The sequence below is a fragment of the Felis catus genome, chromosome F2, assembly GCF_018350175.1.
Source record: "Felis catus isolate Fca126 chromosome F2, F.catus_Fca126_mat1.0, whole genome shotgun sequence".
Classification (NCBI taxonomy): Eukaryota; Metazoa; Chordata; class Mammalia; order Carnivora; family Felidae; genus Felis; species Felis catus.
In genome coordinates, this window is record NC_058385.1 from 4,252,960 (window position 1) to 4,278,375 (window position 25,416).

The 25,416-nt window shown below is 39.1% G+C and overlaps 1 protein-coding gene across 1 annotated transcript in view; it reads right to left on the reverse strand.

The window, feature by feature from the left end:
* Positions 1-24,284: 24,284 nt before the first annotated feature.
* The window catches only part of PXDNL (peroxidasin like), a 454,660-nt gene continuing 453,528 nt past the window's right edge, over positions 24,285-25,416 (reverse strand). The window contains exon 23 of the mRNA XM_023248448.2: positions 24,285-24,851. Coding sequence (XP_023104216.2) covers positions 24,783-24,851 — 69 coding nt within the window. The 3' untranslated portion in view covers positions 24,285-24,782. The remainder of the gene's footprint in view (positions 24,852-25,416) is intronic.

Sequence of the window (25,416 nt, forward strand, 5' to 3'; positions counted from 1 at the left end):
GTTATAAATTCAATTTCTTTTATAATTATAGCAATATTTAGCTTTTCTATTTCACCTTGGGTGAGGATTGAGAGTTCTTGAGGAATCGGTCCTTCCAAGTTGGCAAATTTATGAGAGCAAAGGTGTCTGTGGTATTTCTTTATTATCTTTTTAATGGCTACAGGAACTGTAGTGATATCCCAGGTTTTATTCTTGATAACTTTGAGTTTTTTGTCTTACACTTTTTCATCATTGCAAATCTTGCTAGAGGTTTATCAATTTTATTGATTCTTTCAAAGAAATAACTTTATTTTATTCATTTTCTGTTTGTTTTCCTATTTTCAATTTTGTTCATTTTTGCTTTTACCTTTACTATTTCCTTCTTCCTGTTCACTTTGGGTTAATTTGATCTCCTTATCCTAGATTACTGAGGTAAGAATTGAGACTATCTATTCAAAACCTTTTTTAATATAAGTGTTTAATACTATTAATTTCCCTCTCAGCACTGCTTTAGCTGAAGCCCATATCTTTTGATATGTTGCACATTAATTTTCATTCAGTTCGATGTGCTTTTAAAATTTCCTTTGAGATTTCCTCTTTGACCCATAGATTATTTAGAAGTGTGTAGTTTATTTTCAAGTGATTGGAGATTTTCCTGCTATCTTTCTATTGATTTCTAGATTGGTACCATTATTGTCAGAGAACATACTCTGTATAATTTAAGTATTTTAAAACTTGATTGAGATTGTTTTCTGCACAAGCATATGGTCTCAATCTTGGTGAATTTTCCATGGGCATTTGAGAAAAAGTTTATCTTCTACTGTTGCTGGGCGGAGGGTTCTCCATATGCTGACTTGATTCTGTTGGTAACGGTGTTTCATTCTTCCTTCTCCTTGCTGATTGTCATCCAATAGTTCAATCACTTGTTGAGTTGATTGCTGACATTCCCAAGTTGAACTACGAATTTTTCTTGTTCTCCCTTCAGTTCTGTCAACTTTTTTGCTTCACATCTTCTGCATCTCTTTTGTTCAGTGCATACGTTTTTAAGATGGCGGTATTTTCTTTGTTAACTGACCCTTTCATCATTGTGTAATTGCCCTATTTTTCTCTAGTGATTTCCTTTGATCTAAGTCTACTTTATCTGATATCAATATAGCCATTTATTCTTTTTAACTAATATTTTCATGGTATATTTTCCATCCATTCGCTTTCACCCTAACCCTATAACTCTCTTTTAGGCACTTTTCTTGTATACAGCATATAAATGATGGTTGTTTGGTTTCATTTGGTTTGGTCTACTTTGCTAATTTCATCTTGTAATTGGTGTATTTAGACCATTTACATTAATGGTAATTATCACATGTGTGGACTCCAATGTGCAATCTCAGTATGTGTTTTTGCTTACATCTCCTCCATTTTGTGCTTTTTCATTTCTCTTTTTTTACCTTTTTTGAGGGAGTTACTTGAATATTACTTAGGGTTGAATCTTGATTTATATATGCTGCCTTTTTAATATACTGCCTGATATGGTCATCTTAGTTGTTGCTCTAGGTATTACAATATACATTATGGAACTTATCACTGCCTGTTGGTATTGATGGTTTATTCCTTCAAATGAAGACTAGAAATCTTACATCCATTTAGGTCTTCTTATACTCCCCACCCTTTAAATATACTTTCCTTAAATATCTCTTCAGCATATAGTCAACATCATATCACCTGGTGATATAATTTTTGCTTCAACTATAAAATAGCGTTTAAAAAATTCATAAAAAGAGTAGTTTATTACAGTTATTCCTATCTTTACTCATTGCAGTGTTTTCTTCAATTTATGAGGTTCTAATCCTTGTTCTGTTATCATTTCTTTTCTGCCTATAGAATCATCTTTAGACACTCTTTAAGGTAGGTTGGTTAGTAACAAGTTCTTTTAGCTTTGCTTCTGCTGAGAATGTCCTGATTTCCCTTTTACACTAAGAGATATTTTTGCTGGGTGGAATTCAGTTTTACTCTTTCAAAACTTAAAACATACTGCTACTTTCATTTTATTGATGGCAAATAGGGGTGTGGTGAACATGGGAGTGTTCGTAACTCTTTGAGATCCTGATTTCAATGTTTTTGGAAATATACCCAGAAGTAGAATTTCTTGACCATATAGTATTTTATTTTTTAATTTGTTGAGAAACCTCCATAATATTTTCCATTGCAGCTACATAATTGTTCAATTCCACCAATAGTGTACAAGTGTTCCAATTTCACCACATCCTCACTAATACTTGTTACCTTTGTTTTTGGATTAAAAAACCATCCTAACGGGTGTGTGGTTTCCTTAACGGTGTCCTTAATGGTTTTGGTCTGTATTTCTCTGATGATTAGTGACATTGAGTATCTTTCCATATACCTGTTGGCTACCTGTACATCTTTTTTGCAGAAAAAAGTCTGTGACCTGTTTTTAAATCTGTCCATTTGTGTTTTGTTTTCGTTGTGTGTTTGTTTTTGTTTTTGAGACCTTGTTATATGTGTTTAGATTTGTGTAGGAGAATAAATGACTTGCAAACAATAACAACAACAACAAACATATCCTGCTACTTCCTATGGGTCTCCATGGTTTCAGATGAATTATCTACCAACATTAAAATTGGTCTTTCCCTACAGGTAATGTGTCATTTCTCTTGAGATGCATTCATGTATTTTTGTCTTTATTTTTCAGAAGTTTAATTATGATCTATCAGCATGGATTCTTTCGTATTCATCCTATTTGGGGTCCACTCACCTCCTTGATTCATAATATGCCACCCAAAATACGTTACTTTGGTATAAGGATTATGTTGAGATGTGGACTTCTGAGATGCAACAGATGCAGAAAAAAGTCATCCCTACATGTCCCTCATCTGACTAAAAGCAGAGACTTCTGAAAAATAAGAACTGCCATAAATCCCTCTTTCAGGGAATATTTATGGTCACGAAGGAGACAGAAAGCTGGCATCAGCACAGATCTACACAAATAAACCTCACTAAGATAGCCCTTACCTTGCATTAGCTTCCTTCATATATCTCTCCACTCATAGCTTACAAGCCCTAGAAGCCTAAAAACCTCTTTCTCTCATGATTTATTGCTCTAGGTTAAAAATTGTACAGAAACTCTCAGACCTATTGACTTCTTTGAGTCTTCTTTTCCGGGAAGGTCCCTGTGTCCCGTAAAAATTAACATGAAATAAAATTTGTATGCCTTTTCTCCTGTTAATCTGTCTTCTGTCAGCCTAACTTTCAAGGCTCTAGTCAAAGCATCTCAGAGGATAGAGGCAAAATCCACTTCCACAGTTCTGTATATTTGTCTTTAACCCTATTTGAGAAGTTTGTAGCCATTTTTTCTTTTAAATACTTTTTCAGTTCTGCTACATTTCTCTTCTCCTTCTTGGATTCTAATTACACGAATGTTAGCTCTTTTGTTCTTGGCCCATAGGTCCCTGAGACTCCGCTCTTTTTTTTTTCATTCTGTGTTCTTTATGTTGTTCAGATTGTGTAAACTCTATTCCTCTGTCCTTAAAGCTAGTGACCTATCTTCTGTCATGCTCACTTTACCATCAAACTCATTCAGTGGGATTTTTATTCTGCCCATCAGCAGAGTTGGAGTGCCTTTGCCTGTTTTCTGCAGATGGCGGGGGTAGGAGAGAAGTGAAACTTTCCAATGGGGGTGATGGGATCAGTGGGTGTTTGTCTAGAAAATCACCCATAGTATGGAAAGGTACCCTAAGACCACCGCGTTAACCAGTGGGAAATATGTACTCAATAAGCAGATCTATGAGAAATAATAAAAGATGAAGCAGAAATGTATTTAAAAAATGGTAAATAGAGAATAATCAGAGCAAACCAAACATATAAGCTATTAAATTACATATTAAGAATAGGAATGATTTTTTTTCTAATGAAAGAAAAATAATTGTTTTAAACATCAAAACAAAGAATCAAATTTGATTCTTTGATTACAAAGAATAGTGTAATCAAGTTTTCAGGAGAATACTAAAAAGTAACCTTTCTTATACTGGTTAAATTATAAGTAGCTATTTCAGTAATAGAGTCATATTGATAGTCAAACTACAGGAGGTAGATTTAAAAAAATAGTTATCTAAGAAATGGACATTAATCCAAGTAAACCGTACATTAGCCACATTTGGTAGTTAACTGAAATAGAGCAGCACATCCCAAAATTAAGAGACTGTGCCCAGCGTATGCCATTTCACGGCTTCCCCTTCCCTTTCTTCTTAAATCAGAAAGGCAGAATGAATTAATCGTTTATAGATGACCAAAAGACTGTTATCTGGGCTGGTTTTTCAGATATTTGGTTAGGTCAACTGTGTTTCTATTTCCTATTGATAAATACTCACTGAAAACTTCACGGAAATATTTTTAACATCTGAAATTTAAATCCGACGTAGGATTCACCTAAAATGTTTATAACTTGAATTTGATGTGATGCATTTTCAAATGTAATCTTATGCTCCTTTGCATAAAATTATAACTTCTCTTATTTCCTAGAATTATATAGTTTATTCAAAAGAAGTGAAAGGGCTCCTGGGTGGCTCAGTCAGTTAAGTGTCTGGCTTGGGCTCAGGTCATGATCTCACGGTTCATGAGTTCAAGCCCCCATCAGGCTGTCTGTTCTCAGCACAGAGCCAGCTTTGGATCCTCTGTCTCCTTCTCTCTCTGCCCCTCCCCTGCACATGCACACATTCCCTCTCTCCCTCTCTCTCAAAAATAAACATTTTAAAAAAAGACAGATGTGAAGGAACTGACTGAAAATTCTGACTTGGTATTTGGGGCTATATAACAAGTATTTACGTTGCAGAACTTTGCCGCTCAAGGATGTGAAAATGGCGAAGCAAGAAAAATGAAAGACTCTGAGCTTGGTGGCAAGACAGAGAGAAAAATGAGGGGAGGAGAAAGAGATTTCTGAATCACGTAAAGTCCTTTAAGCTATGAGTAAAATAACTCATTCCAAACCTCTTACGATGTAAAGCAGCAGGCGTTGATCGGATACAGTCCACGTGGGTCCCCAGCTCAAAGTCTCTGCAGGTCGTTCACACTTTCCACCTCTCCATGCTGCTTGTGTTCCTTGGTGTCACATCCATTCAAGGCTCAGAGGAACACAGAACTATTTTCAAATTCTTTTCAGTGCTTATTTGTTTTTGAGAGGGGAGAGAGAGGATCTGAGGCCGGCTCTGTATGCAGGGAGCCCTACCGGGGAGGGGCGGGGGCTCGAACCCACCAACTGTGAGATCATGACCCTAGCTAAAGTCTGTTGCTTAACCAACTGAGCCACCCAGGCACCCCCACAATTGACTTTCTGCCACTCCGTCTTAAGAGTCAGAAATGTGACTTCCCCAGAAAAGCGTCACAATCACCTTTGCATTTTACTGGCTTTTGGCCAAATATTCATTCTTGAACTAATCCTTTTGGCCAAGGGAATGGGAGTTGGAAAGGTTCTCATTCCCTGAACAAACACACACAAAACAAAACGTTGTCTGGAGGCAGCTGATAATTATCTGATTCCGTTAAAATAATCAATGTCCGTCCTGAAGGAAGACAAAGGATCAATCTCCCCCACAGAACCCACAGATGCTAGAGAGAGGACAGGTAGAAGCGTTTTTCAGATATAACCACGATATGCACTATCCTTTTGAAGCACAGGGCTCTGGAAAAAGAAATGCCCAATTTTGGACTCCACAAGGGACTCATTTCATGCGTCCACCACCAGGATGGTTTCCTGGTCCTAATTCTCCGAGTATGTATCTGACCTTGCCTAAGAAAGGCACCCAAACCTGTATTAGATTCAGAGAAGTCTGTGATGAGGAAATACAATATAAAAAAACATCTGTGTTTTTAATAAAATGGTACATTGCTTCTCTCCTGGTTAAATAAAATAGTATTAGGATACTTAGTAGTGGTATGAGCAAACAAATTACTAAATATTAATTATTGTGTAATTGATTTCATTGATTAAATATTTAATCATTTACATATATTAAATAAATCATTTTTAGATCATGGAATATGATTTTTAAATGTTAACAGCTTGATCATAACTCTAGAAATGACCCATTGTTAATATTAATTATTAATATCTATTAATGTTTGACATAATTAATTAATGTTATGACATAATGTAATGACATAATTAAAACCTTAATGTTTGACATAATTAATTAATATAAAGGATATAAAAATTCTAAATAATTATAAAAATACTAGAAAAACTCAAATGATTATCAAAGGCAGCAGATGAAGTCAGGAATCCAAGCACCATAATACAGTTATGATTTTATCATCCCATGTGTCAAAGAGATATGTCATTCCCTGTCATTTGGAATTCTGACTAAAAGCTGTCTGTTTCTACTTCTGTTTTAGCAACTTTTCGTACAATGAAAGTAGCTATTTTTTCCCCAGAACTGACAGTTGGTTTGCCAAAGTGTAGCTGGTCCTTAAAGTTGACATACCAACCGAGACCCCAGGAGAGAACAAAACGGAGAACCTGATATGTCACCAAAGTCACTGAAAGAGAATAAATTGCAGAAGCATACTCCCACACACATGCACACAATGACAACAAGGTAAAGACTACAGGTGCAGAAAATTTTGTCTTCAAACAATAAACACTAAATACGTTGCCGCTGCTCCACTTTTAACAGATACACTAATATTGATTTTTAAAACACCCTGGTTACAAAGAAATCTTAAAAACCAGCCTTCCCGAGAGTATTCAAATCATTTAGGATAAGCCCCCCGAGTCCTCCCCGCGTCCTTCCAGCTGTAAGAAACCTTCAACGTTGTCGTCACGACTGTCTCTCCATCTCACAAAGGAGGAAACCAACCGTGTCCACACAAAGAAGAGAGAAGAAAAGTCCCGAGTCCACCTCTGGGACGAAACCTTTATCTCCACTGTTCCAGACCATTTATCTCACGCAGGTGCTTCCCCTGTGTGTATCCACAGGCTCTGCTGCTTTTCATTAACAGGCCTTTGCTCACGCTAAGCTCCTTCGGGGCTTCTGAGTGGAATGTCCTCTCATCAAATGTTTTCCTAATCCTGCTTTCTACTTGAATTCAGCTTGAATTTGATGAATCCTGGGAAGCTAACCATGACCACTCACGTGCTTCTTAAATCCCGGTGTCTTTGATCATTAACATGAATTGTCCATAAGATGCAGAGAGGATTAGTAACGTACTTATTTTGTAATACCTCATTCATATCAAGATCCATCCCCTTTGACCTCTACCACGTAGTCAGGGGGGTCAGGAGAGGAAGGATATCTGCGTTTATGCCACAAAGCATTTATTCTCTGAGCTGTACATCCACGCGGCAATGGCATCATAGGCCGGATCTGCTGAGTCCCCACAGGCATGTAGAGTCATTAAGCAGCCGTAGGTCCCCCACAGCTGAGATACTGATGGTTAGCAACATCTGAAGGGCCCTTTTTGCTTCACGTCTTTATCATAAAGGAATTACGTGTAAATACACTTAAACTACAGAAAATAACATTTCGCAGTACGCACTAAATTATAGGTAGTTCGCTAACTAATTTACTTGTCAAGATTACCCAGCATAAAGGCAAATTACAAATTGCACAAAAATTAAGAAGAGCAGGAAGAGTACGCAACTGCGCTTTGTGATGTGACTTTGAATTCAGGACTTTCCATCTCAGGTGGGTCTTCAGCCCCCAAACCCCCGCCCCTCCGTCTTTGGGAGCCTACAGGCTAGCTCTGCGTCTTTGCGCCGACTGTCACCCCTCAGCTGTTCCTTCTTCCCTGTTGTTCTTCGATGTTGTTCACTTAGTCTGAGAGGTGCACTCACCTGTTTTCTCTTCCACCCCTCTAGACATTCGTTCTCAATCTCATTCGCTGTCCCCTCCTGTCCCACATCTAAATGTTGGATTTCCCTAAACCTCGGTATCCGGTCTTCTTTCCTTTTCAACCTACACTCCATGTCTTTGTGACTCCATGTTGCATTATGGCTGTAAATATCATGACTACAACATGTATCCCTCTAGTCCGGGCCTCTCCCCTAGAGGTCTGTTCCATTTGCCACGAAGTGTCCCAAGTCATGTCGAAATTTACAAAAGTGAAATAACATGCTTGAATCGTGACCTTCCCCTAAACGCTGCCCTTTTCAGTCTTTCCCAACTCAGTATTTTGCCTTTTGAGTGATTAGGTCATCACATGTACAACATCCTTCATTCTTTATTTCCCCATAGACCTGTGTTCCACCGATCGGAGAACTGTGCTTGCAAAACACACCTGGGAAGTGGCTGCTTTGCCCCATCACCTCTTAGCTGCAATACCTTCCAAACAGGTGTCCTTGTGGCGCTCTTGGCCCCCCACAGCTACTGCTCCGTGCAGCAGCCAGATTGTTCTTTCAAAAACGCAGAAGTGGGGCGCCTGGGTGGCGCAGTCGGTTAAGCGTCCGACTTCAGCCAGGTCACGATCTCGCGGTCCCTGAGTTCGAGCCCCGCGTGGGGCTCTGGGCTGATGGCTCAGAGCCTGGAGCCTGTTTCCGATGCTGTGTCTCCCTCTCTCTCTGCCCCTCCCCCGTTCATGCTCTGTTTCTCTCTGTCCCAAAAATAAATTTTAAAAAGTTGAAAAAAAAATTTAAAAAAAACGCAGAAGAGACTCTTGCTCACACCCTCCATTGCCATTTGATAAAACTCTTAGAATAAAAGCCAACTTTTTACTGTGACCCGGTAGCTGCATCACAGTCTGGCCTCTGCTCACCTCTCCAGGCTCAGCTTCTCTTCTTCTCTCCCATTTTTTCCAACCCCACCACAAACGAATTGTTGGTTACCTTTAAGTTGTGCACATAACTTCGCTCCAACAATTCTATCTCTATGATTTTTCCAAGTAAAAAAAGGTAATGATGATGGATTTATGAAGCCATTAACTGTAGCATTATTAATATGAAACACGGAGGTAACATAAATAATGTAAAGTTGGGGTAACTGAATACCACACAGAGTAATTTAAAGACTAAGGAAGAAATTAAATAATAAGGAATTTAATTAAATACTTAAATTAATTATTAAATTCAATAATTAAATAAGGAAGACATTTATTAATATGTGATAACATACACTGTATATTGTTAAGTGAAAAAAAGTCTATATAGTATGACCCTGAATGTCTAAGAAATGTGAAATAACGAACATACATGGTAAAATGGAACATATACTCTAATATATTAGCAGTAATAATCTTAATATTGGAGAAAAGTTAACTTTTTAAAAATAAATTTTATTGTTTATTCATTTTTGAGAGACAGAGAGAGAGAGAGAGAGAGAGAGAGATCGTGAGTGGGGGAGGGCCAGAGAGAGAGGGAGACACAGAATCCGAAGCAGGCTCCAGGCTCTGAGCTGTCAGCACAGAGCCCGACGTGGGGCTCGAACTCATGCAGCAGGAGATCATGACTGAGCTGAAGTCAGATGCTTAACTGACTGAGCCACCCAGGTGCCCCAAAAGTTAACTTTTAGTTTCTTATTTAGGCTTATTTGTTTAACTAATTTTGGTTTACAATAACATGTGTATTATGTGAAAAATAAGTAAAATTTATTACTATAAAATATTGACAATTATTCAATTACAGAAAGATTCTGGAAACATGACCACTTGAGTAACCCTTGTTTCCTGTACTGCGAATCCCATGTGACTTGCCTCTTCAAGTGACCACTAGAACTTCAGGGTGACAGCATTTGATGTTTTGAGTTTTATTAGGATTCCAGTAAATGACCCATGCATGGGTCCATCCACCAGGATGGAATCCTAACAAGGAGACTTGGAAAGAGTTAATCCTGAAGAGATTTTGGTTCTCCAACATCCGAGGGCTCCATAAAAGGAAGTAAATATTGACCATGCACAATCCTCAGGATCCCCAAAGGCAAAGGGTAGTGAAGCGTTGCCTCCCTCTGAATCTGTGCACCACAGGGATAGTAGAGCAGAGAGATTTTCTCCAAATACCTCAACCCAGGAGTACAACCTTCCATCAAACATCAGCTATGGCACAGGAATGAGAAGCCCACTTTACGGTATACCGAATGGATTTCTGCTATCAGAATACAGCAGCCACCTTGTCTAGCACCCACGTGCTGACAGAAGAGGAGCACAGTGGCCATCCAAAGAAGATCAGTAAGTCGTACAATGGATCAGACTGAACAATTAGAGAAATAGGACTCAGATCAGACCCTACTTTTACAGGAGTAAAATGGATTAAAATAAATTACTTAACTTTCAAGTACAGCCGAAAAAAGGAAAAGGAAGAAAGAAAGAGAGAGAGGCACTCTGAAACAAACAAAAATCCTACTTTTCAATCTACGTGGATAGTTTTCTATTGCTGTGCAACAATAGGAATGTGGCAGCCTAAAACAGCCCAATTCATTTTCTTCAGTTTCCAGGGGTCAGGATTACAGGTATGGTTTACCTGGGTCTTCTGCTGAGGGTCTCACAAGGATGCAGTGAATGTATTGGCTGGTCTGCATTCTTCTCTGGAGACACAGCCATTTCCAAACTCATTCAGGTTGTTGCCAAAATTTGTTTCCTCACATGTGTAGGACTGGGGATCCCAGCTGCATACTGTCTGTTGGCTAGAGGTTCCTGTCATAGGACCTTTCCAAGTTGGCACGCTCTTTCTTGAGGGCCAAGAAAAGTGATATCCCATAATCATTGCCATAATCTATTGGTCAAAACTAAATCCTGGGTCTTGCCCACAATCAAGGGAAAGGATTATACAGGATGTGAACACCAAACAGCAAAGATTATGGGATATCACCTGAGGGTCTGTCTGCCATAAAACTTAAAAAAAAAAAAAAAAAAAACTAACCAAATTAAAGAAAATGGGTCATTACCGAGATCTATAACGAGGAAGAAACGAAAATTCTCTCAACTCAGAGAACAAAAATTAAAAGAGATAAAAATCATTAAGAAATGATGCAGAAGATATAATAATTAAATACACGCTAGGAAAGAAAATATCTTTACCTGACTGAAACAACATAATGGAAAAGTTGAAGTCTGAAAATCAAATGATTCATAAAGTTCCAGCCTGTATTGTGGAGAAAAAATACTCACGGGATTCTTCCTGCATATACAATAACTACTCTACATTTTTCCCTGGAGGTAGATGTGGCCAAACTATCAAGTTTAGTTAAAAATCCTGAAAGCAAGTGATGGGTACCACTTCAGGCCTGCCCCGCGAAAACCTCTCATGGAAGTTCTCCACGTTTTTACATTCTGGGTGGTGGAATGGACTTAACTTCCATAAATGATCATTTTCATCAATTACACCGGACAAGGTAGAACACTATTAGAAGTGCTAGCTGGATGTGTTAGGGGAGAATCGCTACCCCAAAGCCTGGTCCATCTGTCCAAAACCTAAAGGCTTTTTGCAAATAGATTTCACACTCACAAAATACAAAAAAAAAATGCTTCAGTTAAGACTGACAACCAGCCTTGCAGATATCGAGGCAAGAATGTGAAGAACGCAAGGAAAAGGATGTTTTATGTAGCACAGATGTTAAACAAAGTTAATTTTCATAAATTGGAGATTTGATTAGGATACATCGATACATCTACATTAAGATGTATCATACAATCAATCATTCAAGAGAATGAAATGGAGTAAATGAGTTTGGAATGATTTTATTAAGTTTCTTATTCTAGAGATGTGATAGAAAAACAAAATGTGGGAAATATGTCTCATATGACGCCATGTGTAAAAAAGTCATCATTAACTAAAAATGTCATTGATTATATATATTTATATGCTTACAGAAATATGTCGAAGGATATACACAAGGTTGTTAGATTAACAAAAGGCAGAAAAGAAATGGGAAGAATTGGGAAGGAGAGGAGACAAAGAGGAAAGGATACAGGCATAAAATAGAAACATTTGTAAACACACTTAAAAGAATCCATACGATCATACGTGTGTTAATGTAAAAGTCTGTTTAAATGTGTATATGTGTCAAGAAATTAAGTAGATATTGAGTTAAACAAGCAAATTACTGTTACTTGATTACCTCAAACTGGCTTTTTGTAGTTATATAGGAGGCTTTGGAGAATTACAAGTGACATATACACTTGCAATGTCTCTCAAAAGTATTCCGGGAAGAGTGTGCGTGAGCAAATTCAGGCACGCGCACCCCATCCCATATTACCCTAGACTCTGCACTTTTATCTTATCTTGAAACTTCGAGAAAATCTGCTGTCCTCTGACATCTTAAGTTTTAAAAAGTTTATCAGATGTGTGTCATCTGTTTTAAATAGAAGCCATTCACATGCTTAGTCTATCTATCCATCTCCCTCCAGTTATCTATTCCTAGATGCATACATCTTTTATTCACATTAATCACAGGTATTCTGGAAAGCATTTCAAATGAAGAAGGATTATGTGATAAATTATTAAACACGGCCTACATTCCTTAGGGTTGTAAATCTAAATTTTGTTATCTGGGAATGTTTTAAACATGGACTGTCACAAACCAATTACCTGTTTACTTTGTCTCTACTTTGTTTTTTTTACGTTAGTGGTGTAGAAGAAGCCAAGATTATCTACGGTTTATTACAGTGCTTTCTGAAACTTTTATTTTAGGTGAATACTTTTATTTTGACAGAATCCTTTCATATGTTTGGCTTGAAGGCAATTCAACAAGTTAAAGTAGCAAAAATTATCTCGTCATTTTCAAAAGGATAATCCCCGCCTGCACTGTGCTACCAGTGTATGAAAATATTCACTTGATTGTGTTGAAAACTATGTTAGTAGTCACAATATTGAAACATACAAGTTTATGACTAATTTTTATTTAAAATGATTCTAGAGAGGGAATCAGTAACAAAATTAAACACTCACTGGTGCTTTCCAAAGGATCACATGTTCATTAAGAGTTGGTATTTGCTGAAGTCAAATACTTCCCAAGCCTTTGGGTCATCAGAATTTTTCCGGATGACACTTGATATTCCTGATGTGCTGGGTTTGTACTCTATAGCTCGCCATTGCGGCAACATGTCAGAATTCGTGGTTACCCATTTGTTGCGGCTTGGGTTAGGTTAGGTCAGGCTTCAGTTGGTTTGGCTTAGTTTGGGCTCAGCTGGAGGAGTCCGCTGAAGATCTTTCTATCCAGAGTGGCTGTCTTCTCTGCAGGTTACAGAGTATTCATCACCTTACATTCAGTGACTTTTTTTTTTTTTTTTAGCCACTGATTTGACCTTCACGGAACTCACCACTGAAAACCTAAATCTGATTCTAAACAACTGATGTTTTTGAAATATTCCATTTAGAAACATAATTCACTAGGGGCGCCTGGGGGGCTCAGTCAGTGGCGCGTCTGACTTCAGCTCGGGTCATGATCTCGAGGTCCGTGAGTTCCGGCCCCGCGTGGGGCTCTGTGCAGACAGCTCGGAGCCCGGAGCCTGCTTACGATTCTGTGTCTCCCTCTCTCTCTGCCTCTCCCCTGCTCATGCTCTGTCTCTGTCTCAAAAATAAATAAAACATTAAAAAAAATTTTTAAGAAAAATAATTCACTTTATTTTACTCCAGATATTAATAAGGTGAATATCCATAGATGGGTAGGGCATTTTGCTACAGTATTCTAATAAGCCACACTGAATGGATCTGGTCTTCCCCATGAATGCAGCCAATGGCCTGCTCCTTGGGACTGTCTTTTTCTGTGAGGCCCACAAAACCCGTGCAGTAAACTGTATGCGCCCCATCCACCGGTGTGGAGAGTTATCCAGTGCAGGTATGGCAAAAATACTTAAATGATTTAATGCCACACAAGTTTGCACATCCCAAATAAATGTAACCAAACTCTGATAGAAATCCATACTGACGGAGGAGGAATAAAAATAAATGAGCATACCCAGGACGTTTTTGGTGTGTGTTGAAAAGTAAATAATCCAATTCTCATGTATGAGCATCTGTTTAGAAATAAATAAGCATGGCAGCTATAATATGAGATAAAATGCTCATTTTGGAATCACCATGCCTTTATCATGAAAAGTCGTGGGTCCTCAGTGTAAGATTTTTGATAAAAAGTAACGTGCATAAAAAAACACTCAAAAACTTCAAGAAAAATGACATTTAATATGTTTTTCTTATTTCAGGCAACCTAAGCTACTCTCATACGAAAAACCCACTTTCAATGGTCTTATTTTGCAAACTGCAGAATAACTTTTTATACTTGAAAGCCACGATATTTTCTAATTAAGTCAGTTTATTTGCAATTAAGTCGGTTTAATTAGTGAACTATTTGGGAAGTGCCTGCTAAGGAAATGGGTAACACATTAGATTGAAGGGGAGTAAAGATAAAATGTATCGTTTGTTATCATAGACACGTAGTCTATTGCATGTGACAGGTGTGGAGAAAAATGATTACAAAATAATATACTTGTTATATTTGATATCCATATTCCGTGCAATGGGCTTAAGACCCCATCTGTGCATTTCAGCTGAGCACCGTCAACAAAATTGAGATAAGAAAAAACTTAACGATTGTCCGGGATAGATTTTAACTGATGGTTAGATAGTATATCGAATTAATGTCTATCAAACTTTGACCATGAAAGGTAGATTTGGAGGAATACGAGCCAATAGGTGTGAAGAACACCTTTTCCTTTTCTTCCTACTTTTTATTAAAGAAATTATAATGGCAATAGACGAGACTTTGCGGTAACTAGCAGAAGAAAATTGGTTCCTTTCTGGCAGTCATAGGACACGTTTTATATTTGTAGCCAAATAAACATAAAGCATGCCAGAGTGCAGAGCTCTGTAATGAAATTGAAGGTGGTGAGGAAATGGCAAAGACCATCCAGGAAGAGAGAGGAAAATATCAGCCCCTGCCAGTGCAGAAATGACATTAGAAAAAAATTCAGCAACGGATATAAGCCGTAAACCGAACAAAGGCCTCCTTGAATAGGGGTTAATAGTGTCTTCAAAATGAAATCTCTACCCAACTTAACTATTTCAGTGCCGTCTGTAGAGTAAATGTTAAGACTTAATAGAGAATATGAGTATTTTTTAAGCAAAGTATGTTGCAAGAATTGGCTACATTTTTTTGTTTTTATGCCACGTAAATGTTCTTTTATGAAATTATAAATCATACACTCCTCATTCTTCTACATCATGTTCTTCTTATCACCTCCTAACCAAACTAGTTTAGTAGATTGAATTATTTTTTTCCTTCTAAGATATCTTACTGTCTTATTATCTCAAATACTGACTTTTATCCTTCTTCTTTAATATATAACCTTGTTTTTCTTCTCCCTTGGGAAAAAATAACTATTATGAGATTGAAAAAAATTATAAACCGATAGATAGATAAATAGATAATTAAATGTATTAATTGTACGTATCAAGTATTTCTAATAATACTTCTTTCAGGAACTTAATTGCTTGTTGAAAACTATTTGGCTTTTTACATCTCTTGAGACATGACAACAAAAACCACTATTTATTCTAAGCCTGCTAAATACCTCTCATTTACTGGGGACTTATAGGCATTGTTAATTCAATTCTTATATCAATCATATAAGATGTATAATTTTAAGACCATTGTTTACACATAAAAAAAATGAGCCTTTGACAAGTCTATTTACTTATCCAAGTAGCACACCTCAGTGGGCAGTTAGAATTTAGACAGATCTGTCTACCAAGTATATGCTGGATTTTTATAGTCTATTTAATCTTCATTAGGAATAAATGCAATGGATTATATATACACCAGAGATAATAACTAGAGGAATCTGAGATGCTCTAAAGTAAGAATTAACCAAATTCCAGGCAGAAACAGAAGTAAACAAAGGGAGACTAAAAATTGAGTGTTTGCATGGTTTAAAAACCTTCATGCTTTTGGAATCTACATGGCAGGAAATAAAGCCCTTACCAACCTGCCTAGAACAAATGCATTCAAATGAACACAAGCTATTAATCATTAAATTGAGAGAAATGCCTGAATTGAATAAGCAAATCAAGTAAGCAGTCATAGAAACTAAATCCAGAAGAGAACTTTGGTTTTGGTTACTGGCATGTGGACTTCACTGGGAGCCAGAGATCAAAAGGCTACAATCATAGTTCGTGCCCTCAAGAACCCAGAGCCTGAGGACAGGAGTGAAGTGTTGATGCTGTGTTGGAAGGTGCAAGGCCAGGACTGTCACTGTGATGAAAATGGGAAGAGAGGCTGTAACCCCAGCTCAGAGAAGCCCACAAAAAGGGCACCGCGTCCACCCCGTTCCTTGCCACAACTCAGTCCCCATCTGTCCAGCGGCTCCCACGGCGGGTTAATTCCATGTTGCGTCCCAGTCGTCTCATCTGAACCTGGAAATGGAAGACGTGGGGTGGGGACAGGCAGACCAGGCCGAGCTGGGCCTTGACTAGGACCCCAGCCGGCTCAGGAGGCTTGGCAATTGGGACCGTGCCATGGTTTGGGGTGTAGGCAGAGCCACCATGGAGGGTGCAATAGTAGAATCTCAAACACCTTCTATGTTGTACTGCATATGCAACCACAAGCTTGAACTGAAAATGTCCAATTTTTCAGGTCTTAGACTGATCTCTGTGCTCACAAACACTAGGTTGAGCCTCCCTGCGTTAGTCTGTTAGTTTCCTGTGGCTGTCATAACAAAACGCTACAATCTGGGTGGTTATAAATACGAGAAAATGATTCACTCAGAGTTCTGGAAGCCAGGAGTCCAAAAGCAAGTTGGTGGTGGGGCCGCGCTCCCTCTGAAGGCGTTAGGCTAGGATCCCTCCTTGCCTGCCTCTTCTAGCTTCTGGTAGCTCCACGTACTCCTTGCCCTGTGACCACATCACTGCAATCTCTGCCTGCATCTACACATCACCTACTTTTCTGTGCCTGTATTCACGTCTTCTTCTTTCTTGTCTCATAAGGACACATCATTGGATTTAGGACCAACTCATAACCCAGGATGATCTCATCTTGAGATCCTTAATTACATCTGCAAAAGGGTTTCTTCCAATTAGGTCACATTCATAGGTTTCCCGGATCAGGACATGGGCACATGGACATGTCTTTTGGGGGGACCACCGTTCAACCAATGCACCCAGGGATAGGTTGTAAAATGTATGCAGTCTTAGAAGGGTGCATACTCTCCAACATCCACTTCAGATGTGGTCTGAAGAACAAAGGTCAATGAAGAATCTTCTGAAGGGCTGAGTCAGGGGCCCAGGAGGCCCACAGACAAGGGAGTTCTTTTAGAGTTCAGGAAGAAGAAAGGACAGATGGGCTAACTCTGAAAAGATGCACTGGGGGGAAATATTTGCAATTCCTGACCGGCAGGATTTAATAGTTGCTACGTGTCAGTGACTTCTTGGTGCTTTCTGGGTTTTCCTGTTCTTAATCAGAGCTGCATGCATCATGAAGACCTTGGATATGCCTCACACTAGAGGTGTCTCTATGGGGGGGGGGGGTGGGAGGAAGTAAATAACTTGGATTTAATTTAAAGATAATCATACTGTAAGGACCCACACCCAGACCTAATGAAATACGTCCTGTATGGACCTGTTATAGCAGACGTGGTCATGTAACTATTCAGAACCAGTGGATGATGAGTGGCTGTGGCACACACCATGTCTGGTGTGCCCTATAAGGTCTCTGTGTCATGCTGTCTCTCTCTTCTCACTGGCTAGAGTAACCAGGAAGACTCTGACAGACACATGATCCAGAGAGAAGAGTCAAGAAGAGTCACCGTCAGCCAATGCCTCCGAATGTCTTCGTAAGACAGACATTGTTGAGCTGTTGCACTGATGTGCAATGATGTTAAAGACTCACCGCCAGTTCTTACATAAATGAGAAAGTACTTTGCTCTTGAAGTCTTCCCGGTTTGTGGTCTCTTTGACAATAACTAAGGCTTTTACTCTGATTAGTACCATGGGGGAAAAGTTTAAGTATTTCAATCAAAATAAGTTTTCAGCAACTACTATTATAAGATAAGGTGCTAGGTCGGTACAAACAGGTAGAGCTTTTAGATTATCAGAGGTGTCGGGGGGCCAGAAGAGAATAAAATTAGCAAATAATTAAAACATGATGTATCACACAATAATATTCCATAAAGTAAGTCAGGCAGGGCCAAATGCGTATGGGAGAAAACAAAGAGAACTTTCCAGAAAACGTAATATGTGCAGCAGAGATTTAACAGGGATAAGGTATTATCAGGTGGAAATCAGCAGGAGAGGCAAGTAGACCCGGCTACTCATACACACTATCTCCAGAAGATTTATAGTGGGCTATTCAAGTACAAGATGTGCACCCAGCATGCATAAGCATTAGCTATATCCTGGGAGGAACATAAAAGATAGAAAAGCTGGTTCGTCTCTCAATGAACCTGCAGGTCAGCAAGGAATGAGCAAGAAACGAGCATCTCCAGAATTAATAGCACCACACACAGAACTTAAAAAATCCTATAAGGGGCTTGGAAATAAAAACCTGTTGAATAGGAAGAGATCCACAAACATTTTTAAACTTCTCAAGGGGATTTTTTTTCCCTTGGAAAATGGAAAAATTACTAGAATCCACCTTATGATATTGTTGTTTTCGGTGTTAGATGAGCTGAAGTCACAAGTGTTTATTAGAGCAACTGAAAGATGGTAATCAATGTCGTTCTTATTTTTTCATTGTGTTTTGAATTTAGTCCTGAAGGTCATGGAGAGTGTCGAGAGGCAGAGTTCAGGTCAACTGAGGTGGAAAGAACAGCTCTCACAAAGTGTTAAAATCAGGAATATTGAGCAACTATTCCGATAACAGGAATGTGATCTGTGTACCAGGCAAAATGGCCTCCCTCAGCTGCTGTACAGAATTAGGACACCCTTTGACTTGCGCAGGAAAGCTTCCCACTAAGATTACTCTAATTGTTCGGTCAGATTGAAATTCAAAAAAACATGGAAGTTGGGTGGCCACCTAGGAGGCTTTTCTCATAAGCTAGTGAGATTTAATTAAAGGGTTAGAGCCAAATCTATGGAGTAGAAAATGAAAGGGGGAGTTTGAGAAACATCACAAAAATAGAATTCCTAGAATTTGGCAATTGATTACGCGTGAAAACTGAACGTAAAACGAGACAGAGAAAAACAAAAAAGGAGCCAGGTTTTAGGATGACCAGGAGAAGAACAGCGATAAGAACGTAAAGAAAGGGGACGCCTGCATGGCTCAATTGGTTAAGCGTCCGAAATCAGCTCAGGCCATGATCTCATGGTGGGAGTTCGAACCCCATTCAGGGCTCTGTGCTGACAGCGCAGAGCCCGGAGCCTGCTTAGGATTCTGTGTCCCCTTCTCTCTCTGTCCCTCCCCTGCTTGCGCTGTGTCTCTCTCCTTCTCAAAATAAATAAACATTAAAAAAAAAAAAAAAAGAATGTAAAGAAAGGTGTAAACAAACAATGTTGATGTGGGCACTGTGGTTGAATTGTGCTTTGGACCTGTGTTCTTGGATGTAATGGCGGGACACCTTGGTAGGGTCTCCATTGACACTTTGAAGCTTCTGACTGCAGATTGGAGCCTGGGCCAGGGAACACACAGGCTGAACTCTTCCTTGGTGGAGATGTTGGAGGCCAAGAACAGAGACTAACGTTTGATGTTCTGGCCCAGGAATTTTTCTGCACTTTATTTCGAAAAGAATATTCGAGAAATACGTGTGTCGACAGAGCCACACAGTTCGCCATTCCCCCGTTTCTTCATCTTCATACCAACGGTGAGTCAATCTCATCAACAGCCCTGCGGATCCCACACTTGATTCCTGTGAACTTGCTGCCCAGGATGTGAGTTGCCGTTGCTAAATGAGACCAGGATCACATGTGGAATTTCTGTAGTAAATGAACTCATGTTAGTTTGATCGTCATTCTTTAAAACATGGCCCATTTGAACTGAAGCCAAAGATGAGATTAAGAATGGAGTAAAACAATCTATATCCGTTGTCATTAAAAAAAGACAAAAAACAACTTCAAAGGATCTGCTTTCTTGTCTTCAGTAACTTCATTAGATTCATTATTTTGGTAGACTTACTACTTGAGTGGATTTATTGTTTGGTTCCCTCCTATTTATCTTGGTGATTGAAATTTATTTGAAAGTCCATTTCGTCTAATTTGATGAGTTTTCCAACTTATGTCCATCACATTTTTCTTTCTTATTATTGGCCCAGACTTTCTGTTCTTTTCTTCCAAACCACCCAGAGTTCTTCATTCAATAGTCTCACATCATAAAAATTTCCTGCTTTCTTTTCACACACATGCACACACACATTTTAGAGCAATTCATAACTTAGGATAATTTGTAATCTTCCCAGAGATTACAATAATTCACTTGGTATGATGGGTGCCTGGGTGGCTTAGTGGGTTGAGCGTCTGACTCTTAGTTTTCCGACAGGTCATGATCTCATGGTTCGTGGGTTCCGGCCCCACATCGGACTCCATGCTGGTGACACAGGGCCTGCTTGGGATTCCTCTCTTTCTTCCCCTCCTCTCCTCATGTCCTCCCTCTCTCTCAAAATAAATAAACTTAAAAAAATATTCACCTGGGAGTAGAAAACAAATTAGAAAACATTAAATTATCGCCTCTTCAGTTATAATGAAGTTCACCAACTGAGACAGGACTTCTTTTGAGAATATTTTTACAAATGGAGATATTTGGTTGAATGAAATAGTTGAACCACGTTCTAGTCACCTGTAAATATGATCCCTTACCTCTCTGAGATATGAACATTAAAGAGAGCTCAGTAGGTGCCAGGCACTGTCATAAACACACCAGGAATGAATGGTGAAAATGGCAGGTGTCAAAATAAGGAAGACAGTTAGTGGCAGGAATACCACCAGTAACCGGAGTTAAAAATTTATTTCTAAAGTCCAGATAATTATTGAAGAGAGACCAGTCTAGTGGTAGTAAGAATATAAGAATAAATAAAATTTCCCAAAAGAAAGTGAGGAGCGAGGGGTGAACAGGAGGAGAATGAACTTGGGACAAGTCTCAGACTTGAGAGGAACACGAAGGAAGTACTGGGAGGCTTATTTTTGTATTTGTTTTGAGGGAGAGAGTGTGTGCACGCAAGGGAGGGGCGGGGGGCGGGGAGAGAGAATCTCAAGCAGGCTCCTTGCTGTTGGCACAGCCTGACATGGGGCTGGATCTCATGAACCAGGAGATCACGACCTGAGCCAAAATCAAAAGTCCGACGCTCAACCAGCTGAGCCACCCAGACGCCCCAGTATTGGGAGGTTTAAAGATGAACTTCTTCTTGTAAATAAAGTTTATTGAAATGCAGCCACGCTCATTTGTTCCCACATTGTGTGTGGTTACTTTCTGGCTACACACAGAGCTGTCTCATTAGGACAGGGTTGAGGAGTGGTGACAAAGACCACCTGATTTACAGAGTCTAAAATATTAACTATCCAGGGGTGCCTGGGTGGCTCAGTCCGTTGAGCGTCTGACTTTGGCTCAGGTTGTGATCTCCCGATTAGTGAGTTCCAGCCCCATGTCGGGCTCTGTGCTGACAGCTCAGAGCCTGGAGCCTGCATCAGACACTCTGTCTCCCTCTCTCTGTGTCCTCCCCCGCTCATGCTCTGTCTCTCTCTCTCCTTCAAACATAAATAGAAACATTAAAAAAAATTAAATATTAACTATCGGGCTTCCTACAGAAAGAGTTTGCATAACCCTTGCTCCAAGAAATCTTGGAAATACTGATTTTGGTGCCTATAGATTGGAATATGTTTGTCTTCCTTGATGATATGTATTTGAAGATATAATCTTTGTGCAGATTCATTACTTCATTTACATAGATCCCCTCTTGGCTAATTAACTTTTAAATTCCATAAAGAATACACTCTATACTATGACAACTTCGTTTGTGTGTCACTAAACAAAAACAACAAACGCCACTGTCACTCCATCAGTTGTGTGAAACTAGATGTAATTTGAAAGTAAAAGAATCTTAAACAAATTACAATTTGGATAAACGACTTTATGAAAGCAGAGTGACTTTCCTCACCTCCTACCATTTGAAGTCTCTTTTTTTTAAATTCCTTTTTTTTAATATATGAAATTTATTGTTACATTGGTTTCCATACAATACCCAGTGCTCATCCCAAAAGATGCCCTCCTCAATGCCCATCACCTCCCCTCCCCTCCCACCCCCCATCAACCCTCAGTTTGTTCTCAGTTTTTAAGAGTCTCTTATGCTTTGGCTCTCTCCCACTCTAACCTCTTTTTTTTTTCCTTCCCCTCCCCCATGGGTTTCTGTTAAGTTTCTCAGGATCCACATAAGAGTGAAACCATATGGTATTTGTCTTTCTCTGTAAGTCTCTTTTTAGAGTAAATGATTGCATTTAATTTATGTGCAATAAATCACAATTAATTTGCGAGCACATTCAATACTTTCTATATTAACTTTTTAAATGCTATACATTGCTCAACCAATTATCATTCAAACTATTAAGGAATAATAAAAAATTCATAACTTACCCATGTACATAGTATCATGACCACACAGAGTTAACAGACTTGTTTTAGAAAACACCATCTTGGTGAGTCAAGGTTTCCATGGTGCCAAGTTCAGTTCCACTGAATTGCAAATTTCTAAGGCTATGTTGGAATATATTGGATTTTGGAAATGCTAAAAATTACTTATTGGTTCTAGGCACAAGCAAACAGTGTGTATTTCTACAGCTTTTAGGAAATGGGTAATGATATCCAACCTTTCAAATAATTTGAATACGAAACGAAATTGAATGTGCTGCTAAAAGTCTTAATGGTACATCTGTGACAGCTGCCAAGTTCTGAAATTTCTAATTAATGACTTTGCAGTAAAGATTAAAATAATGAGCAAAATAATTAAGAATGAAGCTTACATATGGCTTATATGCTTTTAATGAGGCTTTTAGTGTTTGCAAAGACTAAAAGCTTCACCATTACTCTCACTGAGAGATTTTTATTTTATTACTGTCCTTCAGAGAGTCTGGGTGTTTTCAACATGAAGGAAAGTCACATATTTCAAAAGTGAATTGGGAACAAGTGATTTGGAAGTACAAAATATATGTAACCATAAGATTAAAAAATACCTTACTTAAGTCACAGTAAAGCACTATCAAAAGGCAAATGTGGGACGCCTGGGTGGCTCAGTCGGTTAAGCGTCTGACTTCAGCTCAGGTCATGATCTCATGGTTTGTGGGTTCGAGCCCCGGGTCAGGTACTGTGCTTGAAGTTCAGAGCCTGGAGCCTGCTTCAGATTCTGTGTCTCCCTCTCTCTCTGCCCTTCCCCCACTCTGACTCTCTCTCTCTCTCTCTCTCTCAAAATGTTTTCAAATAAACATTGAAAAAAAAAGGCAAATGTAACTACCCCTCGAAGTTTAGAATGCTTTGAATCCATTAAGTAGAAGGGATTAGAAACAAGATTTTAGACCTAATCTATTTGCATTTGTTGGTAACTTATAAATGGAAAACTACATCTTAGATTTCATTTTTTTAAGACTAAAGTGACCATAACAAAAGAAACATGAATTAAAATTGTAAAACCAAATTAAATTTTTGGAACATCCTTATAGTTTGGCTTAGAATATTTGGATACTCAGAAATGTTATCAAAGTAAACAGTTCACTTAACAAAGTAAACCTAAACAAATTACTTGTAATTTTTTATAATTTTTTATTAATCTTTTATAAAAAGATTAATTTTTTAATCTTTTATAAGTTTTTATAATTTTTTTAACTTTTATAATTTAAAAACAAATCCTTATCATTTTGTTTATGTTTTACTTATTTATATTTGAGAGAGAAAGAGTGTGTGTGTGTGCACAAGTTGTGGAGGGGCAGAGAGAGAGGGAGATGGAGAGAATCCCAAGCAGCCTTCGCACCGTCAGCACAAAGCCTGAGGTAGGGATGGAACTCACAGACCCTGAGATCATGACCTGAGCCCAAAGCAAGAGCTGAAGACGACCGACTGAGCCACCCAGACGCTCCTCTTATAAAATTATTTTTTTTCAATTGTGTTAGGAATGTAGCCTATACTTGGGCCAAAATCACTTTTGAAATTGCAAGTATCAGTTGTCTGGTAGACAACTGTCTGGCATCATACAGACTTTGTAAAAATTTTATTTTTTATTTTATTTAAAACAAATTTTTTTAATCTTTATTTATTTTTGAGAGACAGACAGAATGTGAGCAGGGGAGGAACAGAGAGAGAGGGAGACACAGGATCCGAAGCAGGCTCCAGGCTCCGAACTGTCAGCACAGAGCCCGACATGAGGGCTCAAACTCACGAACTGTGAGATCACAACCTGAGCTGAAGTCGGACGCTCAACTGACTGAGCCACCCAGGCGCCCCTCAGACCTTTTAAAAATCTTAAATGGTCAAATATGATCTGGTTTATTGATATATCTCCCCCTGGAAAAGTGAGCGAAACTGTCTTTGGTGGTCACCCAGAACTACTTTTCTTCTTTTGAACTTGAAAAAGGTCTTAAAAAAGAGGTAGGTGGATGAGATTTCTGAGTCACTGATCACATCTGAGATGCTTTAGTTTCTGAAACGGACTCTCACCCTTTTATTTTGAGATGTCTTCTCAAGGTGCAGAGAGTCTGATCTGTAACGTGCTTTAAGGACAGGCCAATGTCAAGCAAAACCTTCTCTACTTATGCGATCATTGGGAACTTCCGTCTCCAAGCAAATTCTTCAGAAGGTTGCTTGTTAGTCAAGAACAAAATAACCGGTGGACTTTGTTAGTTACTTAGTACTCCCGGCAGTCAAGGAGGTCCAGGCCTGAGCAGGTGCAGAGTTTCTGTGCTGGTCAGGCTAAGATGCTGTGAACCCAGTTCTGCAGTCACTGGGCTGCCATCCACTCCAGTCTATGGAAAAGGAAGCCTGGAATAAGAGAACATAGAATGAAGGGGGCCCTGTGTGTCAGGAAAGATGTCACCATGCTGTTCTCACACATGCCTCATAAACACCAAGTGAAAAGGGCTTCGAAGAATCATTTCTTCCATGGGGTTCAGAGGGCACAGGGCCATCTGAGGCACATGGAGGAAACACCTAAGGGCTGACTCCAGGTAGAGCTTAGAGAGGGCTGTGGGACGAGGGAGCTGGGTTCCGCTCACGGTGGAGCGCAAGATGTGTCTCCAACTATGGACCTGATGAAAGGTCTCCAAGGTGAGCCGTCACTGATGACAGATGCCATAGCGTGGTAGAGGACTGGCTGGTGGCCAGGTGACGTTGACAAAAGCTGGGTATTGAGGCTGACTTGTGAGTCATATGCTCCACCTAGAAGAAGTTTCACCTGACTCCAAAAACTACCACTTACCTGGTTGGGGAGTCTACAAGGACCCTTACCCGAAGGGTAGTTTTTAAGTCTTTTGGAGATCTGTGAATACAGTGAACCACTGCTATTGTTAAGTTGGCAGAACTTTTACGCCTTCCAGCCGCCTCTAAT